Source organism: Hylobates moloch, unplaced genomic scaffold, assembly GCF_009828535.3.
Source record: "Hylobates moloch isolate HMO894 unplaced genomic scaffold, HMol_V3 SCAFFOLD_7, whole genome shotgun sequence".
In the NCBI taxonomy this organism is placed as follows: Eukaryota; Metazoa; Chordata; class Mammalia; order Primates; family Hylobatidae; genus Hylobates; species Hylobates moloch.
This window is the reverse complement of record NW_026652282.1, coordinates 61,937,226-61,951,184: the sequence shown is the minus strand read 5'-3', so window position 1 is coordinate 61,951,184 and position 13,959 is coordinate 61,937,226. Positions and strand designations below refer to the sequence as shown.

Genomic DNA, 13,959 nt, shown 5'->3' with positions numbered 1-13,959 from the left:
CCTGAGTAGCTGGGACTACAGGCGCACACCACCACGCCCAGCTAATTTTTATATTTTTGGTAGAGACGGGGTTTCACCATGTTGGCCGGGATGGTCTCGATCTCCAGACCTCGTGATCCGCCCGCCTTGGCCTCCCAAAGTGCCGGGATTATAGGCGTGAGCCACCAGGCCCGGCCTATTTTTTGCCTTTTTAGGCATACGTTAAAAGCATAATCATCTCTCCAATATGGCTATGGTTTTAATTTTCTGTATATTTATGAACAAAGGAAATCATCTTTGAATATTAAGTGTCCACTCTGAAACTTCCCCCTACATTTTTTCCTTGTCAGCAGATCCCAGAGTCATTAAAAAGTATCACATGGCAGAGATTTGGAAATGGCAATTCAGGACAGTTCTTAGATGCTGCAAAGGTAAGATTGAGCAAACATGTCTACATATAGCTAGGAAAAACCTGTAAGCCCTTGGAGCATTTCCCAATTTATACTACATATTTTACATCTCCCTTTTTGTGTTTTCCTAAATGCCGACAAGATGAATAAGAAGGTATGTTTCTGCTTCTGGAAATGCAGAGAGAAGTCTTGATGTTTTCTACCCCTGGAAAAATCTATCCGAATCTCTTGAATCAGTGCCAACTAAAGTAATATTTTCAGAAAGCTTTTATAAATGTAATAGCAACTTGTTGACACTTAAATTTATCCTGTTAATTTATATCTGATATGTGAAATGTTTTATGTTTTTTAATGTTACCAATGTTCAGATAGTAGAAATACCAAGGGATTCTAAGCTTATTAGAGCCCATGAGGTAGGTAGTGCTGAGTTTACATGTTGATGAGGTTATTTTTCATTGCTAATATAAGTGAAAGACATCTTTAAAAATTCTCAGTGCTTTAAAATGAGACCCATAAATCTCCGTGATAGAGAAGACTAGAAAATTAGAAGACAGTCTAAATTCTGGGTATTTTGTTTATTTTTTCTTTCTGATTAATAATTATTTGCCATTAAGATACAAGGCATTGCTCTAATTTATGCAGAGGCTGTAGAAATGAATTATATCTTCCATTATTAAAGTGTTAAGGGGAAAATGTGCTTAGTCTTCTTATTGTCTATGACACCACTAAGTTTATTTCTATTTTAGTCTTTTGTTTTGTTGAAGACCTCACTATCTTGTGTGATATTCACCAGACCCCTTGATAAAACTTGTTGTTCAATCTTTTAGAGGAAAAATGGCACAAAGAGACATTGTCAGACCAAGAATTACCTTTTGATGTTTTCCTTTTACGAAGTGCTTTGAGATTATTGATCCAAAAATCAATATCCTGTTTATGGCAATCACTTTTTCTATCTCAACTGGTGAGAGCAAGAAGGCACTTTTTGCTTTTTGTAATTCCATTTTCATAGCTTGGCCCAGAGCTGATATTGTTATGCTATGTATGATATTGATACACATTTGTGTTTGTAAAGAACTGTGCCCTTGTTCATTAATTATTGATTATTATAGCTACTGAAAAATCATCTAATCCAACAAGTATTGAAACTTACCTTGCCCGTGTATAAGATACTGTGGTATGTTCCATGGGAGATACAAAGATAAAAGACACTGTCTCTGATCTTCAGAAATTTGTCATGTAATAAGAAAGGCAAAACAGTGTATGCAAATGACTACAATATAGGCATAAGACAGACTATGAGATATTAAAAAATACCTTGTTTCTAAATGTATATATGAGCCAGTACAACAAGAAAAAGAATCAGTTGTTTAAAATAAACTGTATTAACTATAAAAAAGAAATGTATAAACAAGGAAAGCAAATGAGATATAAATTAACTGTATATTATACTTGCTTGCCAATAATGGAATAAGAGATTATCAGCACTATAGTAGTGAATGACACTGGGAAAGCCAGTATAAGTCAAGTAGAAATGTAAAACAGGTTAAATCCTTTCAACATGAGTTTCAAAAGCTATTTAGAGAAAGTGACTTCAGTATGAGTTTGTTGTATCTTAATATTTTTCATATAAATTTAGCTATAAGTTAATTGTAGAGGTGTTTTGCTTTACTATGCCAGACTAAATACTATACCTGTGAATTCGTTTTGGAAACATTCATTAGATTAGACTGTTTAAGCCAGATTTTGAAACATCTGAAATTCTGTAATAGCTAACAGACTGCTTGGTATCATCTTCAATTAGGCTCTCCAGGTATGGCCACTGATAGAAAAGAGGACATGCTGGCATGGTCATGCAGGAGGAGGACTCCACACAGACCCAAAAGAAGGGGTAAGAGCCAGTAACAAGTAACTGGAAATTCTTGATGATTGTCCTTGCACAGAAGATATATGTATTTAAGATTATAATATTCTAGAATATTTTAATTGACTCATCTAACTGCATGTTCTCTAATGAAAAAAAATCATATTAATTGACCATAGTTTATAGATGATATTTTCTCGGACTTAAAGATTTATGATTGACTAAAAAAGAAAAGTTATTTATCCACCTAAATGTTTTAGTTCTTTAAAATAGCATCATTTGAGGTTGTTATGTAATCTAGCCTTATAATAAGTAAGCAAATTAGATTTAGCACCTAAAACAATTTGTGTGTGTGTGTCTGCTTCAAGGTTAACATTTCCCCTTCTATACACTTAGAGAAATCCTAGAAAAACCCTAGCTTCATGGTAAATCCTCTACCTGATCCACCTAGTTATCCATATTCTTTATGATTATTATTATCATTATACAGACATGCTAAGCAGTAGGGCTGTTGAAATAGAAAGACTTGCACTATGTATTTTTTCTCAGTAAGTGAAAAATGTCATTGGAATACTGTTATACAGTATTACACCTGGCCCTTTTTCTCTGAGCTTGCCTTTATTTTCTTCCTCTGGCTTGACCCAATCAGTATATACATGTTATTTCTAAGTAGAAATGATATTTTCAGGGTTGGTGGTCAAGTGAACAAATTTTATGTAAAAGTACTCTTTAAATTGTAAAGAGAGAAGTAAATGTTAATTATTTTATTGATAGAAAGTGATTAGCAGGAAACAGTTTTCAGTGCTTTTTTCCATTCTTTGATTCCTAGTACAGTTCTTTCAAGGAACTCAAAACACTTCACATTCATGTTTCTGTCCTATTTTTGTACATTATCCTTCATAGCTGATTTTTAAAACAGCAAAGTATCATAAAATAAAATTTTAAAATATTAACCCAAATAGTGAGATTTGTTTATCCATGCATTAGTCTTTGGTATGATATTTGCCAGTTTTCAGGATCATCTGTCACCAAGGCCTCTTAAGGATAGTTGCTAATAATATTCTAAACACAACCAAAAACATGTTGACTTAATAAAGGAGAAGCAGCTACTTCTTTTAGGCTCAAGCAGTATAAACTTCAAGACAGTTTCTTTCTGCTCCAGTAAAATAAAGCAACACTCATTGTAATACTTTATAGTTAGTCTGTAGCCCTTTGTTTGTTTTCCCTTGCCATCTTTGTATTAGTTTAGCCTTTTTATCGAAATGGAAACATAGAATCATATAGATTGGAGACCATATCAGAAAAGAAATAGTGTGGAGTTGTAGTTATGAGCTTGAGCTCTGGAGCCAGACTGCCTGGATTTGAATTGTGGCTCCATCACTTGCTAGTAGAATGACCTTGAGCTAGTTACTTAATCTCTGTGTGCTTCAGTTTCATCATCTGTAAAATGGAGATGATAATTTTGAAGGAGATTTAAATGAGTTAACTCCTCACACCACGTTAAAGCTCTTAAATAATGCTTGACACATAGTAAGTGCTCAATAAATTTTAGCTACTGTTGTTATAATGTGAGATTGTAAGGCCTGTCCTCTACCATAATCCATTTATTTAAAAAGTATATATTGAATACCTTCTTTGTGCTAAACTCTGTGTTAAGTACTGGAGATATACAAGACAAAATCTCTGCTATCTAGAAACTTAACAACATGGCAGAATATGTAAACTGCCATGTAGAAGTTTTATCACTGTGACAGATAATAGATTTTACCTTATAACCAACTGAAATCTGTAGTGCCTTACTTTTTGTGTGCTTGTTTATAGAGAAGGGATCTCTCTATGTTGCCCAAGCTGCTCTTGAACTCCTGGGCCCAAGCGATCCTCCCACCTTATCCTCCCAGAGTAGCTGGGACTACAAGTGTGCACCACCAAACCCAGCTTTGCTTCGCTTTTTATTCATTTACATGTGTGTGTTCTTAACAGCTAACAATCAGTATTAATAATGCTGCTTGGAAGTTATTTAAATCATCCATTTATATAGCATGGGATCATAAAGGGTTTGTGAAAAAGGAGTGGTAATTTCAGTATTTGAAAACTCCAGTTTTTAAAGTAGATGAATTAAGGAATTGTTTTATAATAGAGTCCCCAGATTTTTAAAGGATTTTGGAGCTTTATTCTTGCATTTAAAATTTTATTTATATGCTGCTTTGAAGAGGCATCTGCTAGTAAATTTAGTTAGCCATGTACTCTTAATAAGGACACAAATAATGAAGACCTTAATGAAAGGATTCTTCCTGAGATTTTGCTTGACATACTCTTTTTTATGTTAGAAACACATTCTTATTGATTGGACACAGTCAGAAGCTAGTAGTTTTTAAAGAGAAATTTTCACTTAAGCAATTGGAGAGCTTGATGTAATCAGAAGAAGTGAAACAGTAACTTGGAATATTAAAAATTGGTATTAAAACTTGGAGTAACTTGGAGGATTAAAAATTGGAAGGTTGGGAAGAGGCTTGTTAAAATGAGTGGACACATTAGACCAGTGGGCAAGCATACCTGGATGACATGGTGAGGCTATATTCCAGCTCTGATTTCATACATAATCAAGTAGCATTATGATCTTCATTTGATTTCTAAAATTGTCTTTTCTTTGGGATAGAAAATTCATTGACTGGCCAACTTGAATATCAGTCTGGCGGGTAGTTCTTTTTATTGTAAATTATTAAATGGACTGTAAAATACAAATCCATCTAATATGTAGCATAATCCATTTAAGGAAAGGGTCTAATCACCACCAAATAAGTTCTTCATTGAACTTTCAGACCAACAAAGCTCGGAAAACAAACCCTAAAGTATAATGTAACAAAAATTGTAAAGCCTTTCCTGACAACTCATTCATATTTTCTTCTCTTATCCCAAATTCACTATATGTATCTCTCCAACAACACAATAAAAATTTTCCAGTTGCACTCTGGATTTTTTAGACATCGACTGAACTCGCTAGTTTTTGACCTTGTTTTTATAAATCCATTGTTATCTTTAATAGTACTGAAGTGGTTTTTTTCCTTTTATTGCAGTTGTTGGGTTGAGGAGACAGTTCTTTTCTCTGAATAGTTTGCTCATCCCTGAAATTATGGACACTTCCAAATTTTCTTCTAGATTGGTTCTTTAGGGAGAAAACATTCAGCCTATAGCTCATATTTTTACAAAACAGCATTCCAATTTTTTTTTATGGTTTTTAGTTCCTCACTACAAGTTTTGTCCCCAAGTAGTTTCTTTCAAAATCAGTCCCTTGATTCTATGAGGTATTACATTTCTTGCTTTTAGAATTTAGGAATGTCTGTAAAACCAGAATTCTTAGAGAAATTCCTCATCGGCTAAGGAAAAGGTGATTCTTCTACCTTTATCAAAAGATCATTTTGTTTTCTTACTCTTCATTTTCTTATCAAGGGCCACTGGGCTTCACTCCCTTGAAAAGAACAAGCTGTGGGTAGAAAAATAGGCTGTTGCTTCAGTGCTTGACCTTTCCTGGCGAGAAATAGAAACTTACCCACCTGAGAAACAGAACATGTATTCAATTTATTAATATACAGTTATCTTTAATATCTGAAAATTCTACCAAATGAGCTGCTCCAGCTGTTTTGGTTTTTTATTCTCATACCTTGTCTACATCGTTATTAGGTATAGCTGTTCACTTGTAGTACATTCGGCCATGAGGCAGTACTTCTCTTCCTCAGCTCACACTGTCAAATTGAGCACTGTCAATTCATAAGAAGTATAATTTGTGGCTTTCCAGTTACACCCTACTGAGTTCCGTACTTCCAGTTTTATTTGTGTACTTATTTATTTATGTATTTGTTTTTGACCCACCATACTATGATTGTGCTATTTCATTGTATAGATGTTCTTTTCATTACTTCTTACCTGTCCAGCCTCATGAAGCTTATGAAGCTGTATGTTAACACCAAATATGTAAATATTTTAAAATCTGTCAAAAGTTGTGGTGATTTAATTAATTATTAGGTATTGCCTCTAGGATATTAATAAGAATTTCCCATCATGTGTTTGAAAATAGATAATTAATTAATGGAATAAGTATTTAATGAGTATTTCTGATATCAGTCAAGTTTCTTTTTCTTCTGATTTTTTTTTCTTGGGCCACCTCGTTTTTGGTTGCTTTCAGCTTCTCTTAGCCCTCTGTCATTTCCGAACTTTTTCTTCTAAACTCATTTCTGAAAAAAATCCAAGATCTTAGTGACTCTATCTGAATTTATTTCTGTTACCATTGTGGGTTTTTTTTTTTCTGAATCTAATTGCTTCCTTTAACTATGACTATCTAATTCCAATATATAGTTAAGATTTTCTAAAAACTTTAATTCCTCATACTAATAGAGTACTAATTTTACAGTGCAATGGGGCTTTAGATTTGAGGCATGCTGTATATTCTGATAGTAGAGGAGGGACAGGTTCTCACCGAGGATCTGCTGTAACCACTCCCTGGCTACTGCCTATGTTCGGTAAGTCCCTGGGACTATGCAGTCAGCAGGTGGCAAAGCCAGCCAGGCCCACATTCTTTGTCAGCCAGGCCCACGCTCCTCCTCTCTGGGTGGCAAGTTCCCCCAGGTCTTGCATGGGTCCAGAAGTGCTGTCTGTGAGTCAGGAACTAGGGTCAAAAACCTTAGAAGTCTGCCAGGTGTTCTGTTATACTGAGGCTGAGCCGGCATTCATACCACGGGATGCAGTCCTTCCCACTCCTCTCCCGTTGCCAAAGTCAGAGGAGCCTCACTCTGTAGCCACAGCCACCACAGGTCATGGGGAGTACTGCCAGACTACCCCCAATGTCCCCTTAAGGCCCAAGGGCTCTTCAGTCAGCCTGTGGTAAATGCTGCCTGGCCAGAGACTCACCCTTCAGGGCAGTGGGCCCCCTTCTGGCCCAGAGCAGGTCTAGAGATGCTGTCCAAGAGTCAAATCCTATAATCCGGTACCATCAAGTGCCTGCTTGGTGCTATACCCCTCTGTGGCTGTGCTGGTACCTAAGGTGCAAGACAAAGTTCTCTTCACTTTCCCCCTGCTTTTCTCAAGCAGAAGGAGCTTCGCACCTAGCCACCACGGGTGGCAATGTACCGAGTCTCACCTGAAGCCAGCAATTCTCAGAGGCTCACCTTTGATGTAGTAACTGTGTATCACTTCTGGTTATTCAGGGCCCAAGGGCTCTTCAGTTAGCAGATGATGAATGTTGGTAGGACTGGGTCCTTTCCTTCAAGGCCGTGGATTCCCTTGTGGCCTAGGGCATGTCTAGAAATGGGTCCAGGAGCTAGGGCCTGGAATGGGGCCCTCATGACTCTGACAGTTGCCCTATCCTGTTGTTGCTTAGCTGATATCCAAGATGCAAGACAAAGTCCTCCCCACTCTTCCCTCTCCTCACATGGAAGGAAGGGATCTGTTTGGGAGCAGTGGCTGTACAACCTGGGGTGAGGGGAGAGCAATGCCAGCACTCCCTTAGCCACCCCAGCTGGTGTCTCAGTAGGTTGTGTACCCCTCGCCGTCAGCCCACCATCTCTGGGCCCAGTTCAGTACTGGGACTCACCTATTAGTTGCAGTCTTTATGGCTTAGACTGCCTTTCAAGCTTATTTAGAACACAAAGCACTTTAGCCTGCAGGGGCAGGGTTTATGAGATCGATTACTCCCTTCTGGCTAGGGCTGGTTTAAATGCTTCCTCTGCCGGCGGGCATCAGCTGAGTTTCGTCCTGTTTCTGGTTTTCCTTTCTGCTCTAACAGGAAAGCACTGAGTTCAGCACCTCACAGTTGCGGTGCTCTCCCGCTTCCAGCACCCAGAGATGCTCTCCACACCACACCACTGCTTCTGCGGTGTTGGGGAGGGGTGGTGTCAGCAATTCAGGACTGTTTTTTCTATCTCTTCAGTGACTCAGCAATATGGCGTTAAAATCAGGTACTATGAGGGCTCACCTGATTTTTGGTTCTTATGAAGGTGTGTTTTCTGTGTAGAGAGTTGTTAAATTGGTGTCCTTGAAGGGAAGGGGGATGATTGATGGAGCCTTATAGTCCACCATCGTGCTCTGCGTCCTTTGATGATACTCTATACCACATATTCTTTATTCACTCATCCGTTGATGGACATTTAGGTTGATTCCATTACTTTGCTAGTATGAATTGTGCTGTGGTAAACATATGAGTGCAGGTGTCTTTTTTATATGATTTGTTTCCCTTTAGGAAGATACCCAGGAATAGGATCACTGGATTGAATGGTGGTTTTATTTTTAGCTCTTTGAGAAATCTCCATACTGTTTTCCATAGCGGTTGTACTAATTTCCATTACTACCAACAGTGTATAAGCATTCCCTTTTCTCTACATCCTCACTAACATCTGTTGTTTTTTAATTATTTAATAATAGCCATTCTGACTGGTGTAAGATGGTATCTCATTGTGGTTTTAGTTTGGATTTCTTTGATGATTATTGATGTTGAACATTTTTTCATGTTTCTTGGCTGCTTATATGTCTTCTTTTGAAAACTATCTGTTCATGTCTTTTGCTCACTTTTTGGTGGAGTTACTTGTTTTTTTCTTGTTGAGTTCTTTGAGTTCCTTTTAGATCCTGGATATTAGTTCTTTGTTGGGTGCATAGTTTGCAGATATTTTCTCCCATTCTGTAGGTTTTCTATTTAATCTGTTAATTATTTATTTTGCTGTATAGAATCTTTTTCATTTGAGTCCCATTTGTCTATTTTTGCTTTTGTTATCTGTGCTTTTGCAGTCTTAGTCATAAATTCTTTACCTAGGCCAATGTCTAGAAAAGTTTTTTCTAGGTTTTCTTCTAGGCTTTTTATAGTTAGATCTTAGTTAATTTTTGTTTTTAGTGAGATATGGGTCCAGTGTCATTATTCTGTATCTGACTATCTGATTTTCCCAGCAGTATTTATTGAATAGATTGTCCTTTCCCCAGTATATACTTTTGTCAACTTTGTCAAAGATCTGTTAGTTGTACATATGTGGCTTTCTTTCTGATTGATCTATGTGTGTATTTTTATGCCAGTACAGGCTGTTTTGGTTATTGTAGCCTTGTAGTATAATTTGAAGTCAGATAATGTGGTACCTCTTGCTTTATTCTTTTTGTTTAGGATTGCTTTGGGTATTCTGGCTCTTTTTTTGGTTCAATATGAATTTTAGAACGGTTTTTTCTAATTCTGTGAAAAATGACATTAGTAGTTTGATAGGAATAGTGTTGAATCTGTAAATTGCTTTGGACAGTATGGTCTCTTTAACAATATTGATTCTTTCAATCCTTGAGTTTGTTTTTCCGTTTGTGTCATCTGTGACTTCCTTCATCAGTGTTTTATAGTTCTTCTTGTAGAGATCTTTCAACTCATGGGCTAAATGTATTTCTAGATATTTTATTTTCTTGTAGTTATTGTAAATGAGATTGAGCTCTTGATTGGTTCTCTGCTTGTTATTGATGTATAGAAATGCTCATTTTTGTACATTGATTTTGTATCCTGAACTTTACTGAAGTTATTTATCAAATCTGGGACCCTTTTGGAGGACCCTTTTGGAGGAGTTTTCTAGGTGTTAAGATCAAAAAGAGATAATTTGACTTCCTCTTTTCCAGTTTGGATGCTTTTTATTTGTTTCTCTTCTCTGATTGCTGTAGCTAGGACTCCCAATAAGATGTTGAATAGGAGTGGTTGAAAGCAGGCATCCTTGTTCTATTCTCGTTCTCAGGAGTGTTTTCAAGTTTTCCCCATTCAGTGTGGTGTTGGCTCTGGGTTTGCCGTATGTGGCTTTGCTTATTTTGAGGTGTATTTTTTCCATGTCTAGTTTATTGAAGGTTTATGCTGGATTTTGTTGAATGCTTTTTCTGCATCTATTGAGATGATCATATGGTTTTTGTTTTTAATTCTGTTTATGTAGTGAATCACATTTATTGATTTGCGTATATTCTTGCATCCCTGGAATAAAACCCACTTGATCATGGTATATTATCCTTTTCTTGTGCTGTTGGATTTGGTTTACTGATACTTTGTTGAGGATTTTTACATCTGTGTTCATCAGGGATATTGGCCTGTAGTTTTTTGTTTTGTTTTGGGTTGTTTCCTTGCCTGGTTTTGGTTTTAGGGTAATGCTGCCCTTGTAGAATGAGTTACGGAGGATTCCCTCTTCCTGAAATGTTTTGGAACAGTTTCAGTAGGATTAGTGCCAGTTATTTATATGTCTTATGGAATTTGTGAATCTGCCTGGTTCTGGGGTTTTGGGTTTGTTTGTTTCGAGGTTTTTTATTACTGATTCAATTTCAGAACTCTTTGTTGGTGGGTTCTGTATTTCTGTTTTTTTCCTCATTCAATCTTGGGAAGTTGTACATTTCCAGAAATTTATCTATTTCCTCTAGGTTTTCTAGTTTGTATGCATAGAAGTGCTCATAGTAGTCTCTGATGATATTTTGTATTTCTGTGGTATCAGTTGTAACGTCTCCTTTTCCATTTCTGATTATGCATATTTGAATCTTATATTTTGTTCTTGGTTAATCTAGCTAGTGGTCTTTCAGCTTTATTTATCTTTTCAAAGAATCAATCTTTTATTTGTCAATAGACACAGGAAGAGCAATTTGATAAAATTCAAAATCTCTTCATAATAAAAACTTTCAGCACAGTAGGCATAGAAAAAGTCAACATAATAAATGCCATATATGACTTACCCACAGCTAACAACATACTGAATAGGGAAAAGTTGAAAGCCTCTTCCACAAAAAAAAAAAAAAAAAAAAAAAAACTGTAACAAGACAGGGATGCCTGTTTTCACTACTCCTATTCAACATGGTACTGGAAGTCCTAGCCAGAGCAATCAGGCAAGAGAAACAAATAAAAGACATCCAAATTGGGAAAGAAGTCAGATTGTCCCTCTTAGTTGATATGATTTTATATCTAGAAAAGAACTAAAGACTTCACCAATGAAACTGTTACATCTGATAAATAAATTTGGTAAAGTTACAGGACACAAAATCAACATACAAAAATCAGTAGTCTTTCTATATGCCAATGGTGAAATCGCTAAGAAAAAAATGAAGAAGGCAATCCCACTTACAATAGCTACCAAAAAAAATACTCAGGATTAAATCTAACCAAGGAGGTGAAAGATCTCTACAAGGAAAGCTATAACATCATTTTTCACAGAAATAGAAAAAAGAATTCCAAAATTTGTATGGAACCAAAAAAAGAGCCCATATAGCCAGAGCAATCCTGAGCAAAAAGAACAAAGCTAGAGACATCACACTACCTGACTTCAAAATATAACGCCATAGTAACAAAAATGGCATGGTATTGGTATAAAAACATACATAGACCAATAGAGCAGAATAGGGAATGCAAATATAAATCCATGTATTCATAGCCAACTGATTTTCGACAAAGGCATCAAGAACATATGTGGGAAAAGGACACTCTCTTTAATAAATTGTGCTGGCAAAATTGGAGTCCGTATATAGAAGAATGAAACTGAATCCCTGTCTCTCACCATGTATAAAAATCAACTCAGGATGGATTAAAGACTTAAATGTAAGACTTGAATCTGTAAAACTACTGGAAGAAAAAATAGGGAAAATACTTTCGGACATTGGTCTATGCAAAGATTTTGTGGTGAAGACCTGAAAAGCAGATAACAAAACCAAAAATAGACAGCTGGGACTATATTAAGCTTAAAAGCTTCTACACAGCAAAAGGAACAACAGAGTGAAGAGACAACCTGTTAAATGGGAGAAAATATTTTCAAACTATTCATCCAGCAAGAGACTAATATTCAGAATATACAAGGAACTCAACTCAATAATAAAAAAAATCAATTAAAGAGACATTTCTCAAAAGAAGACATATTGATGGCCAACAAGTATGTGGAAAAATGTTCAACATCACTAATCACCAGGGAAATGCAAATCAAGACCACATGAGATATCCTCTTCCCTCAGTTATAATGGCTGTTAATAAAAAGACAAAAAATAACACATTGGTGAGGATGCAGAGAAAAGGAAGCTCTTATACACTGTTGGTGGGAATGTAAATTAGTACAGCCACTATGAAAAACAGTATGGAGATTTCTCAAAAAACTAAAACTAGAACTACCATGTGATCCAGCCATCCCACTACTGGATATTTACCCAAAGGAGAGGTAATCAGTATATCAAAAGGATACCTGCATGTTGTATGTTGATTGCAGCACTTTTCACAATAGCTGATATGGAATCAATCTAAGTGTCCATCAATGGGAAGTTCGATAATATAAATGCGGAATACTCTTAGTCTATAAAAAAGTGAAATCCTGTCATTTGCAGCGACATGGATGGAACTGGAGGTTAGTATGTTAAGTGAAATAAGTCAGGCACAGAAAGACAAATATCACATGTTATCTAAGAAAGTTGATCTTATAGAGGTAGAGAATAGAGTGATAGATATCAGAGCCTGGGAAGGGTGTGTGGTTAGGAGTAGGGGATAGAGGGAGATTGGTCAATGGGTACAAACCTACAGTTACATAAAAGGTGTAAGTTTTAATGTTTGATAGCAGAGCAGGGTGACTATAGTTAGCGATAATATGTATTTCAAAGTATCTGGAAGAGAGAACTTGAAATGTTCCCAACATAGAAATGATAAATACTCATGGAGGTAGATACCCCAAATACTCTGATTTGATCACTACATATTCTGTACATTCAACAAAATTTCACGTGTACCCCATAAATATGTAAAATATTATAAATCAATAAAAACTGTGCCTTGGACTCTGAAATGCCTCTTTGGTTTGGTCTCCACTTAAAAAAATGCATTATTTTTCAAACTTCATAGTTTATGGAAACTAATGGAATTCATGTACTTTACAGCTTAATGGAATCATAATGCATGATTACATAACTTCAGAACCCATTTTGTTAAATGAAGTGGTGACATTTTATGCACTATTAAGCCAACTAGAATAATTTTCTTGCTCTTAGCCATAACTTCACTGTGTCCTTATTGAAAAAATTCTGGGGTGTGTTGTAGAAGGTTTTGATAGAAGAGAGTGTTTCTAAAGATACATGAAAGCAGGGCCTTTTTCCATTATTCCATCAAGAAAAGTAAGATAGGCAAAACTCATGAAATGGGAAAGTGGTTGAAATGCCCTAGTTTGTGTTATAATGCTTTAAATTATATTTATTTCATAATAGTTCTATTGGGAAAGGGAATTTTTAAAATTACTGCCTTAAAAGGCCGTACCAGTTATAAGAGCATGTATATGTGTGTGTATAAAATAAAAAATTAAGAACTATACTTTCAGCATTTCATATTTTTGTCATCTTATGTATTTAAAGCAGTTCAGGAAGATAACCCTTGTGTTTTTACAATATGAACAACTTTATTTCTAATACTCTTTATGCGATAAACTGCCTAAAAGACTAGAAAAGTAGTTTGCTGAGTCCTAGAGGGATAACTATAATATAAAACTAACCTGTATTATATAAGGTACTGTCCTGGGCCTTGACAGTACCTTATATAATACAGGTTAGTTTTATATTATATGTTGACAATTTCCCCCCATTACTTGCTTTGCTAATCTACTCGAAATTATATAACTTCCCTCCCTAACTCCTGCTGAATATATGTGAATTATAAAAAGTAGAAGCTAGCCAACAACAACAACAAAAGGCCATAAAAAAGTATCAATGATTCCACCCACT

General features: G+C 35.9%; 1 protein-coding gene across 4 annotated transcripts in view; it reads left to right on the top strand.

The window, feature by feature from the left end:
• ABCB7 (ATP binding cassette subfamily B member 7) overlaps positions 1-13,959 on the top strand; it is a 192,497-nt gene that overhangs the window by 44,879 nt on the left and 133,659 nt on the right. For 2 of the 4 annotated variants that reach the window (XM_058441408.1, XM_032757202.2), the window contains exons 2-3: positions 330-410; positions 2,191-2,277. In XM_058441408.1, the coding sequence (XP_058297391.1) occupies positions 330-410; positions 2,191-2,277 (168 nt within the window). The remainder of the gene's footprint in view (positions 1-329; positions 411-2,190; positions 2,278-13,959) is intronic. The other 2 variants (XM_032757203.2, XM_032757204.2) reach the window with 2 other exon arrangements.